Source organism: Delphinus delphis, chromosome 11, assembly GCF_949987515.2.
Source record: "Delphinus delphis chromosome 11, mDelDel1.2, whole genome shotgun sequence".
In the NCBI taxonomy this organism is placed as follows: Eukaryota; Metazoa; Chordata; class Mammalia; order Artiodactyla; family Delphinidae; genus Delphinus; species Delphinus delphis.
Window position 1 is genome coordinate 92,646,491 of NC_082693.1, and position 21,917 is coordinate 92,668,407.

Genomic DNA, 21,917 nt, shown 5'->3' on the forward strand with positions numbered 1-21,917 from the left:
ACAAATAACTCTTAAAACTCAGTGATAAGAAAATAAAAAACTTGATTTAAAAATGGGCCAAAGGGACTTCCCTGGTAGCGCAGTGGTTAAGAATCCACCTGCCAATGCAGGGGACACGGGTTCAATCCCTGGTCTGGGAAGATCCCACATGCTGCGGAGCAACTAAGCCTGTGAGCCACAACTGCTGAGGCTGCGCTCTGGAGCCCAAGAGTCACAACTACTGAGCCCACGTGCCACAACTACTGAGCCCACGTGCCGGAACTACTGAAGCCTGCGTGCTGTGACTACTGAAGCCTGAGCGCCTATAGCCCGTGCTCCGCAACAAGAGAAGCCACCACAATGAGAAGTCCCCAAAGATCTTAACAGATACCTCACCAAAGAAGATATACAGACTGCAAATAAGCGTATGAAAACATGCTCCACATCACGTCATCATGGAAATGCAAATTAAAACAACAGTGAGATACCACTACACACCTATTATGGCCAAAGTCCAGAACACTGACAACACTAAATGTGGAGCAAGAGGAACTCTCATTCATTGCTGGTGGGAATGCAAAATGGTACATCCACTTTAGAAGACAGTTTGATAGTTTCTTACAAAACTAAACACACTCTTACCAAAGGGTCCAGCAATCACACTCGTTAGTATCTACCCAAAGAGTTGAAAACTTACATCCACACAAAACCCTGCACATGAATATTTATAGCAGCTTTATTCATACTCGCCAAAACTTGGAAGCAACCAAGACATCCTTCGGTAGGTGAACAGATAAACTATGGTACCTCCAGATAATGTAGTATTATTTAGTCCTAAAAAGAAATGGGCTACCAAGCTATGAAAGGACATGGAGGAACCTAAAATGCATATTACCAAGTGAAAGAAGCCAATCTGAAAAGGCTGTATTCTGTATGATTCCATCTATATGATATTCTGGAAAAGGCAAAACTATGGAGACAATAAACAGATCAGTGGTTGTCAGGGTTTTGATGAAGGGAGGGATGAATAAGAGTAGCACAGAGGATTTTTAGGGCAGTGAAAATACTCTGTATGAAACTATAATGATAGATACATGTCATTATACATTTGTCTTAACTCATAGGATGTATAACACCAAGGGTGAACTCTAACATAAATTATGGACTTTGAGTGATTATGATGTGTCACTGTGGGTTCATCAGTTGTAACAAATATACCACTCTGGTGGGGAAAGTCCATAATGGGGGTGGCTCTGCAATGTGGTGGGGCAAGAGTGCATGGGAAACATCTGTACCTTACTCTTAATTTTCCTGTGAACCTAAAACTCCTCTAAAAATACATTTAAAGAAAGAGAGAGAGGGACCGAGAGACAGAGATTGAGAATGACATTAGGCCCCTTCTTCCCTTCCTTCTTATAGTATCTGGTCTGGAAAACAGACAGGTTGCCTGGAACTCCAGCAACTTCCGTCTTGGTGGAACACGGAAGTCCCAGAGGAAGGATACCAAGGGCTAGGATGGTGGAGCCTGGCTCCCTGAAGCCCGTGAAACACCGTATCAGGCTATATCATCTACCTTCAGACTTCTTTTATATGTGAGAATCAACCTTTGGGCCATTGTTATTTCTAATTTTTCTGTTATATATGACTAAATAAAATCCTAATTTATATATTACATCAAAGAATTGTTCTGAGAGTCAAATGAAAATTGGAAGTTTTTCTTGTGCTTTTGTTTTTCTTTCTGGGGAAATTAAAGAGGCTACAGTCTTGGGCATAGTAGATTAGTAGAAAATAAAAATAGTTAAGCGGAAGTTGGCTCTACCAAATGCAGGATCTTTACCCCCCTTTCCTTTCCTCTGTTTCCAGAATGCCATTAGCCAGGCATATGTCCCACAGGCAAATGATTGGAGGATTCTTCTCCTAAGAAACTGAATGGCTGATATTGGAGAGTCTCTCAAATGAGAAAGCTGGCTTGCTTCCTGATCATGAAAAAAAAGAGAGCCAACCAACTGAGAAGCCATGACCACTGATACCAACTTCCACTGTCAGCTTTTTAGAGCTTCACCCCTAAATCTAAAGACAGCCCAGGGGACTTCCCTGGTAGTCCAATGGCTAAGACTGCGCTCCCAGTGCAGGGGGCCGAGGTTCCATCCCTGGTCAGGGAACTAGATCCCACATGCTGCAACTAAGAGTGAACCTAAAACTAAGAGTTCTCGTGCCACAATTAAAGATCCCGCATGCCGCAACTAAAAAAAAAAAAAAAGATTCCCACGTGCCGCAACTAAGACCCAGCACAGCCAAATAAATGATGAGAGTTCAAAGGTGAGAGTTCAAAACAAGAAAACAGTCAAAAAATGTAAAGGTACCCAAGAAAAGGAACCCACAGAAATAATATGGGGGTCAGAAACTTTAAAAATAAGATTAATGTTCTCAGTAATAGATGAAAATATTGCACCCATGAAAAAGTATAGAATGCTATGAGAAAGGAACAACCAAAATATAAGACCTCACTCTAGGAAATTAATACTACAGTAGAATTCTAAAAATTAAAAGAAGTCATTGGAGGATAAAATGTAGAGACTCCTCTCGAAAGTAGGACAGAAATTCACACAGATGCCAAGAGGAGAATAAAAATAAGAAAATTAGAGAATCAGTCCAGGAGGTATAACAACTGAGTATAACAGCTCCAGAAAAACAGAGCTAAGAAAATAAAGGGAAGAAAATTACCAAAGAAATAATAAAAGAAAAATTCTCAGAATTGAAGGACACTACTCTCCAGTTTGAGAAGGCTTCCCAATCCCAATGAAACATATTAAGAAAAAGAGTCATACCAAGGCACATGATTGTGAAACATCAGAATAATAGGGAGAAAGACAATATCTTAAAAATTCCCATGGGGGTTGGGGGTGGGGAGGGTGGAGGTGACATACAAGACCATAGGAATCAGAACGGCATCAAATTTTTCAACAGCCAAACTAGAAAGTAGGAAAAAAAATGTTTTCAAATTCCTGTGGAATATTGACTTTGAACTTAGAATTTTATTCCCAGCAAAACATTTGTCAAATATTAATCAAGAGCAAAGTCATTTTGGACATGTAAAGACTAAAAAAACTTTCTACGTACCTTTCCCTTGAGAGTTACTAGAAGATGTGCTCCAGCAAAATGAGTAAACAAGAAAGAGAAAGACATGTGACCTGGGAGACTCCAACAAAGTGAAGTTGACTAAGGGAAGCCCTAGGATAATGGTGAAAAGAAGCCCCAAAATGATAACTGAGAGCAGACCTTGAGCACACCAGTCCAGACTGGAGGAGGATGAGGGCCTGAGAAGGAGAACTCCAAGATTAAAAAAATGAAGAAGAAATTATCAGAATATATTCTCACTTTCAGGATCTTCTGCCACAACCTTTTCTTAACCTTAGGAGTCTACATCTGCTTGCAATGGAGAGAAAAAGGACAAGCAGCTAACTGCATCTGTCCTGGTTATGATCACGTTACCTAACAGAATATATTAATATGATATACATAGAATATATATGGTACATTTGAGAATATGGAAAATGATGTTGCTTGGTTTTTGATAGCTTTTAACAATCTGGAAAACCTTATCAACAGATAACGTCTAAAAGGAAATCAAGAAATGCATATGTAAGCATGTTATTTAGAATAATGGATGTAAATTCCAGAATTGAAAATTATAATTTCTGTAGACTCTTGGATGCCTATGCACTACAGGATGGTAGAATCTAGAAGGTGGCATGTGAGACCCTCTGATGCCCCTCATTGCCTCAACTCTCCCTCACTCTCTAATCAGCCAGACCCAATTGCAGTCTGGTAACTTTTAGCTCTGCAAATTGGCTTGAACATCTCTCTGCCTAGAGTTCCAGCCCATTCTTCCCCTCCCCCCTTGACTAGCAAATATAAAGAACTGACTGCTCCCTACTCTGTTCTCTTTTGAAGTCCTCTCTCAGGACCTATGCAATTTGTTGCATGTTATCTATTTCCATATCTTTTTCCTTCTTCTATACTATGAGCCCTTGAGGGCAAGAACTTTAACTTATTTCTTTGTATCCTTAGTGCCTGGCATAGTAGGTCTTCAGTCAATGTTTACTTGGCTTCTCTGTGCCTCAGTTTTCTATTCAGTAAAATGGGTGTTATGCTATCTAATGGGGTTTTGTTGAGATACAAATAAACTGCGCATGTTGTTTTTGTCTGATGGCATCTCACCAATTCTACCCCATGTCACTGACTTTGCCTTGTTCTCTCAGGCTGCAGGGACGGTCAGGTCTGGCTAGTAATAGCACTGCTTCTTCCTGAACACAGTGTTGGTTCAGAAGGGATGTGTGGAACCATGAACCAAGCAGAGCCATTGAAACCGAGAAGGGCCCTGTGGGGCTCCTGGACACAAAAGCCTTTTTGTCCCCTCTTTCTTGTAGGCAAGACTCCAGCCTCCATGACTTTCCCTGAGTTCCAAAGGTCAGAAGAGCAGACAAGAAACCAGCTGAGGCAAGACTAAAGGGACCAGAGAAGCTCATCAAGATTAGGAGACCTGAGATGAGATTAAGGGAGTGCAGGCCCTGCACACACCCTAATCTTGTCAGCAACCCTGCCCTTGAACTACTGCTATAAAACTCCTCATCAAATCCTCCCGGGTTGGGACACACAGTTTCGAGGGCAGGAGCCCTCTGTGTCCTCCTTTGCCTGACAAAGCAATAAATCTCTTATTTTCTACTTTACCCAACACTGTCTCAGAGATTCAGTTTGGCACCAGTGTACAGAGGCTGAGCTTTTGGCAACACCATCAGAGACTTTTATTGAGGCTTGGTTTATGGAGGCTGGGAGAGGGTGTCTCTCTTCCTTTTAGGTCATGCACTTAGAAGGACATAGGGTTGGGGCTGTTCTTGGCCCTCTTTCTTTCTTTGAGGGCAGGGGCAGCTTGAAAAGCAAGCCAGCACACAGAGGCAAAGAGGGTCAAGAAAGAAAGGGAGAGAATCTGAAAATATCATTGAGCCCTTAAGTCCATCGTGGCTGCAGCCAGCCTGAATGTGGCCTCTTCCCAGTTACTGAAGCCACAGAGATGTTCCTTCCACTCAAGCTGGTTTGAGCTGGGTTCCTGGCACTTGCAACCTATGAGCTCTGACTCATAATACACTTTGTAAAGTACAAATGCTTGGCATAGAGGAAGTACAAAGTCATTGGTAGCTCTTACTACTACCATTAATAATAATAAAAATAAAGTGAGAGTTGAGTGACTAACACATAAAAGCGAGTGGACTTTTATGTATACTTTTCCACGTATTAAGAATTCCTAAAGTGTTCACGTTTCTACTTTTCCCATGGTCTTCGTTCAAACAAACCTCAAAAGAAACGCAATCTCCCTCTGATGGCTTCTTCTAGATTTCTTTTCAGGGGAGTCCTCAATGAAGGTTGAAGGCTGGATGAACATGTGGTTCGCCTGTTTTTTGTCTTTTGCTCTTTGATCAATATTCTTCATCTCCCTGTGGGGAAAATCACAAAGACACATGGAAAAAGACTAAAGAGTCAGCGTTATCGTTTCACTCTATTTTCACATGAAAAGAGAGGCAAATATTTACCAATTCATTCATTACATCTGTCAGGAGCAACTGACTGAAGCAGAAAGCTGACTGCGCCGCAGCAACTCGGTCACTGAGCCCCTGCTATGTGCTGGGAGTCATATAGCCCTGGGGGACACAGGGGAATAAGATGTGGTCCCTGACTCAATGGATCATACTCAAATTAGGAAGACAGGTGAGGAAAACCAACGACCTGAGAGAAAGCTGAAGCATGAGCTTGAGGGCAGGCTGAATTCAATTTGGGGCTCTGCCATTTGCTGTGTGCTCTTGGGCAAGTTACTTAACCTCTCCTTGCCAGTGTACTCATCTCAACATGGTAATGTAATAGAACCTACGGTAGTGGTGAGGATTAATTCAGTTACCATAGGTCAAGCGATTAGCACAGTGCCTGGTACATAGGAAGTGTTCAATTAATGCTGCTGCTGCTGCTGTTATTATAGGAGAAGGTTTTCAGTGGAGCACGTTCAGATACGTTTGGGGTACTCAACGGAAATGCTGAGCTGGAAAATATACCAGCTGATCTGTGAAATGTGAGTGGACCTCCACTCGATGAAGAAGCAGGTTATGGACATTCAAGGCAGCCAAAAAACAATAAATATACATTGAAGTGAATTAAGACGCTGTCATATACTTCTCTGCTGCTGCAGAATACACGTAGAAAGACTGGTGTTAAGAAACCAGTGTTGAACTTGGCCTAAACCAGTGGTTATTCCAACAGTGAGGGTCTTTCCCCAAGTCAAAGGAAAAAATTGTGTTGACACAAAATTCTCATTTTTGGCATCTTCTGCCACAACTTTTTCTTAACCTTTTGAAGCCTGCGTCTGCTTGCAGTGCAGAGACAAAGAACAAGCAGCGACCTGCATTTGTCCTTGCTGTGATGACATTTTCTAACAGGAAAACTTGGTCATAATTCCTTGATAATATTTTCTATATTGTCATTTCTTGATTTGTTGAAGTCTATACATGTCTTAGGCTCCTATTTTCCACTAGTGGAAGCATCTTTAGCTTGTATGAGAGAATCATATGTTGAAACGTTTCATAAAACTCTGCAAAGGGCATTTTGAATTGCGGGTGCTTTGCCCCCATACAAGTTTAAGGATCAGGGCTCTGGACTCACAAGGAAACTAAGTTCTGCAGCAGCAACTGACCCCGCTCCTTCATTGTACAGCTCCATCTGCATGTGCCAGCTAGGCTCTTCCTCCACCTAGAGCAGAGACCCCAGCAAAACAGCTGCTGGATCGCCTTTTCTAAGGGAGACCGCTCGCTAGGCCTCCCCAGTGGCAAACTTTCCAACTCCAAGGCCCAGTGCTGTTTTGGCCCCTGCACTCTTCATGGTGTGGGGGTCACACATATTACCTCTAATAGCCGTCATTTTCTGAGCACTTCCTATGAGCCAGGCACTAAGCTCGACATCTCCTTTAACCTACACAACTACTCTGTGAGTAGTGTCCCTGTTTTGTAGATGAGGTATTCAAGCCTCACATGGGCTAAATGATGGACCTAAATCATACTGAGGGTGAAACAGAGCTGTTCCTACAGCTTTGGTCTGTCCAAGGTCAATGGCAGTGCTCCCAGTCCCAAAAGAGTCCTAGCCCCCCTACAAGTATCAATACTATTCCACAGGGGCATTTGTCACCTTTTGATCTTGTTACGGCCACCATTAAAAAAAGAAAAAGATAGTGTTCAAAAATTTAAACATTTATAAAAGTAAAGAAAATTGTATAATTAACATCATTTACCCATTACCTTGCTTTATTAGTTATCAATCTGAAGTCAGTCTTGATTCATCTGTTACTTCCCTTGCCTCTCATCCCAAGGGTTATTTTAAGGCACATCCCAGACACCATGTCATTTCATCCATAAACACTTCATTATGTACCTCTTTAAGACATGATTCTCAAAACATAACTACAAAACTATTATAATGTCTTTAAAAAAGGGAGTATACCAATAAAAGGAATTTCTTAATATCATCTAAAACCAAGTCAGTGTTCAAATTTCCCCAGTTATTTCATAATTGAGATAATTATCTCAAGCAGTTGATTTAAGTCAGGATCCAAACAATGTTTTGATTAATATATCTCTCCAGTATCTTCTAAACAATAACAGCACCTCCTCCCTCTTTTATTTTCCTTGCTTTTTATGTACTGAAGAAACCAGGTTATTTGTCCTACAGAATTTCCCATTCTGGATTTGTCAATTGCATCCCTGGAGTGCTTGACAAGGTCCTCTGAGCTCTGTGTGTCCTTTAAATTGGTGGATGCAGATGGTCACCATTTTTTAAAAGTTTCTTGAAGTATAACATACATACCAAAGCGTGCACAAACTCCAAATGTGCACCTCAAGGAGATTTCATGTGCTGAGCACATCCATGTAACCAGCTCCCAGATCAAGAAACAGAACGTTGCCAGCCCCCTAGAAGCCCCCTCATACCCCTGCTCAGTCATACCCTACTTTCCCAAGGGTAGCCCCGCCCTGATGTCTAACAACATGGATGTATTTTAAGGCCACCAGTTTTTTCTGGAGACAAAACTTGAAGAATCACTTTATTAATAGAAGCCATGCTGAGTTTCTTATCTAACAAAAAGTGGATGTATTTGGCAATGTAATTGCTAACACATAATTACAAAGTTTCTCCTGACTTAAAAAATCTTTACTATAATTCACCTGATAAGGATGTCATTATTAAAAAAGGATTTCCTTATATATTTCTCAAATAAATATTCTGTAGGCTTAATTTGTTTTGTGTTGTTTTTTTTTTCCGGCCACGCCATGTGGCTTGAGGGATCTTAGTTCCCCAACCAGGAATTGAACCTGGGCCCTTGGCAGTGAAAGCGGAGTTCTAACCACCGGACCACCAGGGAATTCCCTCTGTAGGCTTAATCTTGAATATTCTATATGAATTTAATGTTAACCCTAAACTATTTTTGCCTTGTTAATGCCACAGCTGGGTGTGGCTATGGGGCTAAGTTCTGGCAAATGGAATGAAAATGGAAGGTATATTTGTGAATTCCAGGAGGAAGTCCATCTTCCTTCCTACTGGCTGGAATGTGGACCTGATGGCTGGAGCTTGAGCAGCCATATTGGAACATGAGGCTGAGGATTATGGAGCAATAAGATAAAAGGAGCTTGGACCCCTGACACTGTGAACTGCCATATCTACTGGACTCCTTTTAAATGAGAGAAATAGATTTGTATCTTGTTTTAGCCACTATTTTGTGCTCTTCTGTCACTTGAAGCCAAATCTAATTCTAATTTATACAATCATTTACTGTGGGCTTGGTTATGAAAAGGCTTTACATGCCTTATTTTATTTGATCAATACAACCCTACAAAGTAGGAAATACTATCTTCATTAAATCAACAAAGAAACTGAAGCTAAATGACCTATGTGACAGATCAAATATCATAGAGCTAGTAAGTGAAAAAGCCTATATTCTGGCTGTAGCCTCTGCCATTCATGGGTCCCACCCTCAAGAACTGTTACAACTATTGGAAGAGACAGACATTACAAAACAATGTCTTGTAAACAAAATAAAATGCCTGGTGCATAGAAGGTGCTGCAAATATTTGCTGGGACAATGAACTACAGAACAAACAGCATAATGAACTACAGTAACAGAGGCAGAAGCAAAGAACCCTAAACAGCAATTCCTGTGTGCTCTCCCTTAACCCACCGTGACCTTCTCCTCCCTCACCTGCACCTCCAATCTCTCCCTCTTCATATAGGCTTGAGTCTTCCACCTTATTTTTAAACAGCCCTGTTACCATCCAATCTTGCCTTTTGATTCAGAATTTTGTTCCTCTGCCTCCTAGTTACTCCCCCCTCCCACCCCCACATGGGGACTCATACCTTCCCCTTAATGTCCCATGTTCTAGTGTCTGACTGCTCTCTCTACCAAAGCACCAAACCTGTCTCAGCCCCAAGTTTCTGTGTCTGGCACTCACACTGCTAATTACTACTTCCCCTTCTTCTCTCAGCTTCATTCTCTGTTGGTCTGCCTTTATATATAAGCTCTCCTCCTTCCTTCTGGTCATTCCTTCTCCCTCTGCCCCATACTCTATCCTCTCCCACATACGCAGTTGCCCTCTAAGGTTCTGTCCTTTGACCTCAGCTTCCACATCTGTAAAATAAGGATAAACAACTGTGCCTATCTATACACACCATTTTATAACGTGATTTGGGGGCCATTAATATGTTGTGACCATCTTTCCTTGTAAAATAGAAATAGATCAACATCACCATTTTTTTGGCTGAGGAGTACGGACGTTTGATAGTTTATTTAACCAATCATCTTTTGATGAAAGTTTAGGCCGAACTGCATTTCTGTGCTGGTGCTTAACAAGTGTGTGTGTATGTGTTGTTTGTCTGTGTCCCAGCACATTTTAGAAATAACTTCATTGTATCACTTTGCATAACAAAGTATTTATCTATGAGTTCGTATTTTTCTTTCTCTCATATTATGGCAGATATAGATGGCTGTCTAGCCAATAGCAATTTCCCCCTTTCTCCCCTGCAAACTGAATCCAGTTTTCTTTTGGATAACAAAGTGACCAGTTCTGGTCTAATCCAGTCATGAAAATCTCCTTCTCCTTTCTCAGATACTTCTCAAGCTTCTCTTTCACGGTGGCCACATGAAAGAGTTATGGGGGCAGGAAGAGAAGACATGTGAGACAAAGAGTGTAAAAAGAAGGTGAGCTCCTTTTTACCAAAAAAAAAAAAAAAAAAAAAAAAAAAAGCCAGCTAATAAAAGCAGGAGGAATAGTAGACGTAGAAAATCACTATTTTGCGGCCCCAAAGGTAACAACGGATTCAGGCAAAGACCGTGGATGGATGTTAAAACCACTGGATGAATGTTGTTGGGATAGCATATTCACAGTCTCAAAGAATCACACCATTCATTGCTGACTAATTAGAAAGGCAAAAATGTAGGCTTACAATGGAGAGCTCTGGCAGAGACACCTTAAATAAGCAGCGGGGCAACCTGACATTAAGTTTCTCCTAATGAGGTGTAACAGGAATTTACAAGGTCTCTGTGAAGTATTCTTGGCAAAAAGACTTAACCTGAATCTAATCAGTCCTCTAGTACAGATCCAATGTCCATCTTATAGGGAAATATGAGATCAATTGGAACAAGTTAAATGATACCCCGAAGAAATAATCAGAAAAATCCAGAACGTGGCTTGAGCTTTTCAAGAAAGTCCATGTCATAAAAAATAATTATAATAATAATAACAAAGCTGGGGGCCAGGGCACTATCATAGACTAAAAGACACCAAAGAGAGAACGTCGAAATACAACACCTCCAGGTATTGGATCCTTGAATGGATCCTGGAGCAGCAAGTAAAACCAAAAATGGCACTTTGGGCACGATTGGGGAAATTTTTATTTGACCTAATTATTAGAGAGAGAAGGAAAAATGTGGCAAAGTGTGAATAATTGGTAAACGCAGTGGGGGCATAATGGTGTCCATGGCACTGTCCTTTAAACTTTTCTGAAAGGTCTGAAAATTTTCTAAATATAATAAAAATATTGAAGAGGGAGAAGGCACAGGAAAATGTTCATAATATGCTGCTAATGGGGGGGATAGTCTAAAAACCGTCTGACAGCACGATTACTACTTTTGTTTAGAGATCCAGATGTATGTGTCCAGGAAAAAAGATTGGAAGAATTTATAGAAAAATGTTGGCAATGTGTACCTGTAGGTGCTTTTCCAGGTTCTTTGTTTGTTTTCATTGGGCATAAATGTTTTTGTAGTTAGGAAAAAAATAACTTTACGAAAATATCCGGCCTCTGTTATCGTGGGGTTTACATTCTGACCACAAGAGAGCTGAATGTGCTTCACAGGTCATTACAGGGCTGGACCCCAGTTACAAATTAGTGTGATGTGTTGTCATAGACAAATGCTGAAACCACGCCTCTTCCCCTGAAGGCCCCTTAAATACCTGAGGAAGTTGTTGTGCAGCTCCTCCAGGTACGCATTGAAATGATTCCACTCACTCCAGTGAAACTGGTTCAGCTGGTGGAGGTCGTCCCTCCGCTTCTTCATGTTGCTCAGGGTCAGCCTGATGACCTCAGCGTATGTCAGGGTGGACTCAGTGGCTTTCATGTTGAGGAAAACCCCACACTGTCAGTTGGTATTGACTCAGCATTATTATTAGTGGGATGTGTCCAGTACACGGGGAGGAGGTGGGTGTGATAGCAGGATGGGGAAACTGACCTGGTTCTGGAAATCTGAGCAGGAAACCACTCCATGGCCTGCTTGGGAAAGAGAGAAGCTCTCCTCTCCATGGCTAGGCCATTCCCCATCTTTTAATAAAGTCTTTCTCCCCTCCTGCTGATGGAAGGGCTAGGAAGTGCTTGTTTTAGACTACCATCTAAAATTCTTACTCTCTTATCACAGTGGTGAACAGGAAGGGATTCCAACTTTCCTTTCCTCTCAGGCCCAGTCCTCATTCCCCGTCTCAGGTTTGTATGTTGAAAAGTTCTCTCTACCTTCGCCACCCCTCCACCCCTTCTGAACTGGTCAGAATCTCAGCCACACTCATCACGAGCTGTGGGACATCAGACAATCTATGTCATCCTCTATGTCTCCATTTCCTTATCTATAAAATAGATAGCACCTACCTTAGATGATGTTAATGATGATAATGATAGTCACTATTTTTTTTTAGTGCCAGCTGTATGCCATTTAATCCTGGTCACAACGCTACTGATTTGGTATAACCATCCTCACTTTAGGAATGAGTTGATAAAGATATTGAGCTTAGAGGTTACGCTGTGCACATGAGATCTTAAAGCCAGTGGGTTGCTGAGCTGGGACGCAAATCCGGGGCTGTGTATCCCCAACCCAGGCTCCTTCTACTACACTACACTGTCTTTACAGCACAGTGAGGTGATATAAGGGAAAGCGTTTTATAAACAATAAAGTACTATGAATTGTGTGTTGTTAATCTCTGCCTACAGATATATAAATACGCTTGTGGGTATGAAGTGCTGTAGGGCACGAGTTAAGTCCTACCTACTTCATTATGAAAGCTCCTCCTTATGGGGCGCTGTACGCTGATAGGTAACGTTCAATCATTTGTTACCTGCCGGGCACTATGCTAACTAAGCCTTTACCGGTGATGTGCCTGTTCTCTGCATCACAACTCTATGAGGCGGGTACTCTCATCTCCATCTTATAGATGAAAAAAATGAGGCTCAGAGAGAAGCTGGAACTTGTCTAAGATCACTCAGCTGGTGAGCAGGTGAGTTGGTTCCTAAATCCAGGTCTATTTGATTCCATGTTCTGACCCTCTACGGTAAACTGTTAAGACTCAGGACACCAACGCATATCACACCTGTTTTCTTAACATCTGAGCTTTTTACCATATTTTTAGGATAAATGTCATGAGGGCCAAGAATTTGCTGATGGGTCTGGGGAGGGGTGTGTGTGAGGAGGGTGCTGGAAGAAACATACCCCTAGACACCAAAATTCCTGATCAATATATACTGTGGGGTCAGTGAGCATCTAGGAGGCATTACTGAGTTGCAAAATATGTTAGAGTCCCTAAGTAGTCCATTCTTTCTGGTAGAAAGGAAGAGATTATTGCACACAGAGAAATTCGACTTGCCCAGGGTCCCACTCAGCCAGTGCATGAGGCAGATTTGGAATTAAAATGAGCAAGATTCCGACCCGTAGGCTCGCAACAATGGTCACCCTTGATGGGCCCCTACTATGTGGCAGGTGCTGTGCTAAGGGCTGGATGCCTGTCTCTTCACCCCTGCTTCTGGGAAGAGGAAGCAGGGGCCTGGAGTAATGTGTGCCCAGCCCACGGTGGAAAGGATATGGGATGGTCTTGGTTTTTTCCCTCCTGACCATCAACACGTCTCTGCCAGGCTGCTGCAGAGAGGCGTAGTTCAGGAGGAAGTACACAATCAGAGGGCTCTTCCCATAAATGTTGAAGAGGTTTGAAGTCATCTCAGGGCTTTTGCAGGCAGGGTAAGACTGAGTAGGAAAGAGATAGGAAAAAAAATAAAGGATATTATCATTTTTACAGCACATATTAAGAAATGTAAAGGTACTCATATCCTTTATCTAGTAACTCCAGTTTTAGGATGCTATCCTAAGGAAATTACCCACAAGAAAAACAGATTCAGGCACTATAATGTTTACTGCAGTGACAATTACTACAGCAAGAGGTTACAACCACCTAAATGTTCAAGGAGCTGTTGACATCTCTACCCAAAGGAACAGTACGCCACTATTAAATTGTTTATGAAGAGTTGGTACTAAGACATTGTTTCAGATATAACAGTAATTTTAAAAATCAAGATACAAAATTAGGTAGATAATATTATATATTTTATATAAAATGAATATAATTATATGAAATCAATCAACCAAAAAAAAGGTAGATAAGAGACTAGAAGTGTAGTTACCAAAATGTTAGCAATTCGTTCAGCAAATATTTACTGGGTGACTACTGCGTATACACACTGATCTAGACACTGGCCTTTCAGCCAAGAATAAGACGAATTCCAGCCCTCACGGAGCTTGTATCATAGCTGAGAGAAAAACAATAAACAAATCAACATGATACTATGGAATAATAAGGGCTTTAGGTAAGAATCAAGTAGGGCAGGGGGTGTGGGTGGTGGGATGGGAGACTGGGGAGGAGAGGGATCTTTTCCATGGGGAGGTCAGGGAGGACTGCCCTGAGGAGGAGTGATCGCGGCACACCCTGAATGATGGAAGGAAGATCTGGGCGATGTTCCAGGCAAAGGGGACAGCAAGTGCAGGAGACCCCAAGGCAGACAGGAGCTTGGTGTGGCTGAGGGACAGAAACCAGGCCTGCACGGCTCAAATGAGAACAAATGATGAGGCTGAAGAAGGAGCAGGGTCTTTGGGCGACAGGAAGAAGTTAGGATTTTCGAAGTGTGATGGAAGCCACTGGAAGGTTTTGAGCTGGGGCACATCTGATTAATTTTTTCTAAAGATCCCTTTAACTGGGACTTTCCTGGCGGTCCAGTGGTTAAGACTCTGTGATTTCGATGCACGGAGTGTGGGTTCAATCCCTGCTGGGGAACTAAGATCCTACATGCCACGTGGCACGGCCAAAAAATACAAATGAAAAACAAAAAAAGATCAGTTTAACTGATGTGTGGAGAAATGACTGCAGTGGGTAAGCGTGGACACTAGAAGAGCACTTGGGAGCCTCTGCGGTGGTTGAGGCAGTGCTGGGGTTGGGAATGGGGAGGGGTGAGAAGTGATGGAACCTGCAACATACTATGAGAGCAGAATTGGCAGGATTTGCTGATGGAGTCGATGTAGGTGTGAGAAAGACAGGAGTCAAGGGTGACTCTAAAGGGTTAGGTGCCAGTTTCCCAGCTGGGAAGATGTGGGAAGACGCTGACAGGGCAGGAAAATCAAGAGGTCTGTTTTGGATGTGCTGTATTTGAGATGCTAATAGACAACCAAGAGGAAACAGAGATCAGGAAAGAGAACAGGCAGGGGCTGAGAGTAATCTGTTTCCCTTCCTTATATTCCTCTGCCTTTTTCCAAAATGTCAGTGGTGATTCTGTGCTTCTTTTGTATTTTTTTAAAAATACGTTTTATTTGGACGAAGCGGTTATAATCTAACGAGACAAAAATTCTGTCTCACGAGTGAAGGCTGCAGCAGCACCTAACCACACTCTTCTCTGTCCTATTCATTTCAATTGCTTAATGAGATTTCCTCTATGGATAGCAGGGTCTCTCAACCTTGGCACTTTGACATTTGGGGCCAGATTTGTTGTGGGAGACTGTCCTGTGCATTGCAGGACATCGAGTGGCCTCCGTGGTCTCTACCCAAGAGATGCTAGTAGTACTCTACCCCTCACCCCCAGCTGTGACAACCAGAAATGTCTCCAGGCATGGCCAAATGTCTCCTAGGGTGCAAAACTGTCCCCAGTTGAGAACCACTATTCTATAGCAAGATCCCACTGGAATCACAGAAACTTGGGGTTAGTAGAGCACCTATAGATCATTTAGTCCAATGATTCCTAAAAGCCCATCTCCAAACGCGGGCCAGTCTGTGTTCAATGGTCTCCAGCAAAATGAGGGAAACAAGGAAAGATACATGGTAGTAGTAGGGTTTCCCTGGTGGCGCAGTGGTTGAGAGTCTGCCTGCCGATGCAGGGGACACGGGTTCGTGCTCCGGTCCGGGAAGATCCCACATGCTGCGGAGTGGCTGGGCCCGTGAGCCATGGCCGCTGGGCCTGCGCGTCCGGAGCCTGTGCTCCGCAACGGGAGAGGCCCCAACAGTGAGAAGCCCGCATACCGCAAAAAGAAAACAAAAACAAAACATTGTAATAAATCTGACCTAAAGTAATTTTTTTTTTTTTTTTGGCTACCACCACGCAGCTTGTAGGATCTTAGTTCCCTGACCAGGGATCGAACTTGTGCCCCTACAGTGGAAGCACGGAGTCCTAACCACTGCACCAACAGGGAATTCCATGACCTAAAGGAAATTTATTCACTTATGGACTCTCTTTTATTCTGAGATTGTCTTTCTACTTTTTTTATATTAATGACCTTTCTTTTATGAAATGATGATGATACCAGATAGCAGTCATTTTGTTTAAATGAACTTATTTAGTGAAAAAAAAAAAAGTTTTTCCAAGTCTAGAAAAGTCCAAAGATCTAGAACCACTAATCTAGTTCCACATTTATTCAAGTGCTGTTCTTTCAGTTGCCCAGTACCCATTCTCCTTCTGCTAACAACCCCCAATTCTTGTGTGTTTGGGGGAGTTTACTTGCCCTCTACTGCTTGAAGGACTTTAAATCAAATGTCTTGCTCCCCATGTGAGCCACAGGAGCGAGGCTTGGAAGCCTTTGTAGGCTCTGCCAGCCAGAGCCTTTCTCTCATCCACCCAGTTAGAGCCAGAGCACATGGGATAAGCTTGGTCAATCAAAACTCCGGTTTCTGGGATTTTGAGTCCTGAGTGGGGTGAAATATAGACTGAAAACACATGGGGGTTCAACCATACCAGAGATGTCACCTTGAAAAGCTGGTTCAAGGGTTGCAACTGCCTTGATTCTCCTCCTGGTCCCTGGACCGATTTTCACACTGTTCAGCTAGCTACTCAATGTTCTTGCAGTGTTTGCTCAAGTTGGCATATTTTGTTACTTGTAAGCAAAGAATCCCAACTGATACACATCATTTCAATAATATTCTCAGTAGGTACTTGCCCATTTTTGCTTCCCTAACTCTGGAAACAAGGAATACACTCCCTCCTGAAACATCCAGTTCCACTGTCAGTAAGCATCCGGTTTCTCCTCCCAGGGAAAGGGCTGGCTCAGGGCCATAGCACTGGGCAAAGACAAGCCACTAGGCAAGAGGAGAGTCATTCTGGAACCTCAACTCCAAGAGGCAGGTAGAAAGCAGAGCAGAAGCTAGAGTAAAGGGGTTGGCATCAGAGACCTGGCAAGAGGAATGACATGGTTTGAGAGCCAGAGTGGAACAGGAACCAGGAGACAGTCTGCAGCCAAGCCGGAGGGTAGAGCTGGTTTAAAATGACAGCAGCTTGGACTCCTATGAAGTTCCTTCTTCCTCTAGATAAAAATCTGACTCTCTGTAATTCCAACCCATCTCCCTCCAGACTGTGTGTTACATAACAGTCCTTAAAATATTTGAGGAGGGAATTCCCTGGCGGTCCAGTGGTTAGGACTCTGAGCTTTCACTGCCGGGCCCAGGTTCAATCCCTGGTCGGGGAACTAAGATCCTGCAAGCTGCAGAGCGTGGTCAAAAAAAAAAAAAAAATTGAGGAGAGCCCTCACATCTTCTCTAAGTCTTGCTTCTCCAACCTAAACATCTTCAGTGCCTTCAGTGACTCCTGGACCCTCTTTCTCTCCGGCCTGGTCCCTCTCCCTGAACACATGTTAGATGGGACCATCTGAAGTGGGACCATCCTCTTCCTTATTCTGGGCCAGTTGTATATCTTTTTAAAAAGTTCTTTGTTTTGACATTTACATATCCTTTTCTGCTATCTCTGAGAGGGAAAACATTTATTTGTTTATTTTTTTACAAAATAAATTTATGTTCTTTGTGAAAAATTCGTACAACGTATAAATGTATATAGTAAAAGATGTCTCCATCCTCACTTGCATTTTCTAGGAATAAATACTATTAATGTTTTTCCGTGTATCCTTCCAAACCTTTTTATAAGCACATAATGACTTTATACCAAAAATGTATTTCAAAAATAAAAACAGAATCATACTATACACCATGTTTTATTACTTTAATTTCTCACTCATCAGTATCTAAATACATTGCCTATAGTATTCTCTTGATTTATTAATTTTAGACATTGTTGACTTTCATTCTTTCATATGATAAGGTATAAATCTGTCTTAACAGCAACAGAGTATCTGCATTATGAGCATTTCACAGTTTACCTATTTATCTACTGAAATGTTAATTTTCCTCAGTTTTTGCTGGTACAGATTAATGCTGTAAGGGATGGCCTTGTATGAACATTTCTACAGGATAGATTCTTAGAAGTGAAACTGCCAGGTCTTCAGTGTATGCCATTAAAATTTAATAGAATATCCTACACTCATGACAAAACACCTAAAAAATGCTAGAAAAATATTTAAAAATCCTTTTAAATGAATGAAGGAGCTTGTAAGAAAGTAAGGAAAATCCTTCGAGGCCTAGGGAGGTAAGGGAGCCCTGAAGTTGGATGCCCTGATTCGAAACAACTTCAAAGGGAGGTGGAATGATGGGTGTCCTTTGCTTGATCCTGGTGTTAAGCCAGACACCTCCACTGTCCCACTGTTCTGTAGGTTCTTTGATGCTAATGACTTTATCAAGTTACCGAGGTCTCCTTCTATTCCTAGTGTAGAGGGATGGCAAAAAACTGACTTCGCTAGTACCAGAATACACCAGAGGGAGGGGACTGTCCTTTCTCAGGAAAACAAAGATTAGAGCCAAAGGCAGAGTGAGAGCTACATTGCTCTGCATTAGAGGTGAGCAGGAGTTTGGGGAAAGAAGAGGGAGGAAAGTGCACACGACTATAGAGGATGGTCTTGCAAACTGTGGGATGACTAAAGGATTTTAAGAAGGGCAACTCACATGGAAGGTCTTTGCATTACTGTGATATGGTCCCCCTTCTTCCCACCTCTCTAAACTTAGTAAAGTTTTCTATATACACAACACACCCACACAGGCCTTGTGTGAGCAGTTTTTGTGAAAATCAAGGGAAGAGGTGGTACGTGCACAGCACATGCAGGACAGAAGAGGAGCTCGGTGCCATAGAAGACATAAGTCCCCAGAGTTCAGATATTTGGGGGAGGGTATGAGGCTCCAAACAAATCATATAACAAATGCTTGAACCAACTTTAATTCAATTCAAAGGAGCAGAGTAACCGCTGGTGACGTCTGGGTTATGCGAGTAAAGTTTTTTATTAAAAATAGGTGATAATAGGGCTTCCCTGGTGGCGCAGTGGTTGGGAGTCTGCCTGCTGATGCAGGGGACGCGGGTTCGTGCCCTGGTCCGGGAAGATCCCACATGCCGCGGGGTGGCTGGGCCCGTGAGCCATGGCTGCTGGGCCTGCGCGTCCGGAACCCGTGCTCCGCAAAGGGAGAGGCCTGCGTACCGCCAAAAAAAAAAAAAAAAAAAAAAAATGGTGATAATATAAAAACATTGGGGAAAAAAATGGGAGAGAATGTTTCATAAGATCTTGGAGTGGTAAAGATCTTTCTTAGTAGGAAATGAAATCCAGAAGCCGTAAAAGAGATGACCAATAAACATGTCTGTATAAAATTTTCAATTTTCTAGAATAAAATACCGTAATTAAAGTAAAAAGGTTAAATAGGAAACATTTTTTGCCAAATATATGACTAAGAATTGAGCTTCTGCAAATCAAAAATGAGCAGAAGACTAAGAACCTTAGAAACAGAAATAGTTCTACTAAGAATAGAAAAAAACAAAAACAAAACCAAAGGACATGAAGAGGCATTTCACGGAAATAGAAATTCCAAAGGATTATAACTATAGGGAAATAGATTTAACTTCACTTATAATTAAATAGTTAATATTGAAACAATTATAACATAGCATTTTCCCCTCATCACAACGGCAACAAGTAATTTGATAATGTACAACATTGGCAAAGGTACGTGGATAGTCTCTCACATGCTGCTGGTGAGAATAGAAATTGGTACAACTTCTTTGGAGAGCAATTCAAGATATACAATTGATTTAGGAATTCTACTTCTAGGAATTCTTCCTACATGTATACTTGTACATATGAGACAAGAAACACACAAATACCGAGATGTTCAAGACAGCAGTGTTTATAATAGCAAAGACTGGGAGCACATACATGTCCACGAATAGGAAAATGGTTAATGAATTATAGAATACAGGTGCAACCATGAAATAAGATTGTGATAGCTCTGTATGTGCTTTCATTCGGAATACTCTCTAAGATATGTTGAAATCAGTACAGAGTCTGATTTAGAACATGGGGTCTGGAGTCACACTGCTTGGGTTAAAATCCTGGCTCTACTCTTACAACTCAACAACAAAAAGACAAAAACAATCTAAAAATGGGCAAAGGATTTGAACAGACATTTCTCTAAAGAAGATATACAACTGGCCAATAAGCACATGAAAAGATGCTCAGTATCATTAGTCATTAGGGAAATGGAAGTGAAAACCACAATGAGATACTACTTCATACCAGCTAGGATAACTATACCAAAAAGAATGGAAAATAAGTGTTGGCAAGGATGTGGAGAAATTGCAACCCTTGTATGTTGCTGGAGGGAATGTAAAATGGTACAGGCTCTGTGGAAACGTTTGTCAGTTCCTCAAAAAGTTAGACGTAGGCTTACCATATGACCCAACAATGCCACTCCTAGGTAGTACATATCCAAGAGAATAGAACACATATGTACACACAAAAATTTGTACATAAATGTTCATAGAAGCCATGTCATTCATAATAGCCAAAAGGCGGAAACAGTCTAAATGTCCATTAACTAGTAAATGGATAAACAAAGTTTGGTATAGTCATATAATGGAATATTATTCAGCCATAAAAAAGGTGAAATACTGACACGTGCTACAACATGGATAAATCTTGAAAACACTATGCTAAGTGAAGGAAATCAGTCACAAAAGGCCACATATTATATGATTCCCATTTATACGAAATGTCCAGAATAGTCAAATTCATACAAACTAAAACTATATTAGTGGTTTCCAGAGGCAGCGGGGAGAGGGGGCTGGGGAGTGACTGCTAATGAGTATGGGGTTTCTTTTTTGGGTGATAAAAATGTTCTGGAAGTAGATAGTGGTGATAATTATAGAACCTTGTGACTATACTAAAAACCACTGAATTTTACATTAAAATGCTGATTTTTATGGTATGTGAATTATAGCTTTTAAAAAAATCTTAGCTCTACCACTTACTAGCTATTTGACTTTGGGCAAGATACTGAATATTTCTGAGCCTTAGTTTTCTGATCCATAAAATGGAGATAATAAATAAAACCTACTTCTCTTAGGGTTGTGTGAGGATTAAATGAATTAACACGTATGATGTGTTTAGAACAATGTTTGCTATATAAGCATTCAATAATTGTTAGCTATTATATGCTAGGTTGAAAAAGCAAAGTGCAAAATGGTGTATATATTATACCAATTTTTGTTTTAAAAAACTGGTTTATATTCCTTGACATGCATCAGAAATTTCTAGAAGGATATAAGGAAAAACTTGATTCGCCCCTGGGGAGGGGGCATAGGGTCTGGCGTGGAAGAGAGATTAACTTTTTGTGTGTGTGTGTGTGTGTGGTACGTGGGCCTCTCACTGTTGTGGCCTCTCCCGCTGCGGAGCACAGGCTCCGGACACACAGGCCCAGCGCTCATGGCTCACGGGCCCAGCCACTCCGCGGCATGTGGGATCTTCCCGGACCGGGGCATGAACCCCGCATCCCCTGCCTCAGCAGGTGGACTCTCAACCACTGCACCACCAGGGAAGCCCGAGAGATTAACTTTTTGTTACATATCCTTTAATACTGTTTGGTTTTACCACAGGCAAAAATTTTTTCAATAAAAACTATGGTATTAAAAAATAATAATAATAAATAAATAAATAGGGCTTCCCTGGTGGCGCAGTGGTTGAGGATCCGCCTGCCGATGCAGGGAACACGGGTTCGTGCCCGGTCTGGGAGGATCCCACATGCCGCGGGGCGGCTGGGCCCGTGGGCCATGGCCGCTGAGCCTGCGTGTCCGGAGCCTGTGCTCCGCAGCGGGAGAGGCCACAACAGTGAGAGGCCCGCCTACCGCAAAAAAAAAAAAAAAAAATGGGC

The 21,917-nt window shown here is 42.0% G+C and overlaps 1 protein-coding gene across 1 annotated transcript in view; it reads right to left on the minus strand.

The window, feature by feature from the left end:
• Positions 1-21,917, minus strand: part of FAM227A (family with sequence similarity 227 member A) — a 59,547-nt gene that overhangs the window by 5,497 nt on the left and 32,133 nt on the right. Inside the window, 4 exon segments of the mRNA XM_060025995.1 lie at positions 5,269-5,339; positions 5,342-5,471; positions 11,514-11,666; positions 13,401-13,558. Of these exon segments, the coding sequence (XP_059881978.1) occupies positions 5,269-5,339; positions 5,342-5,471; positions 11,514-11,666; positions 13,401-13,558 (512 nt within the window).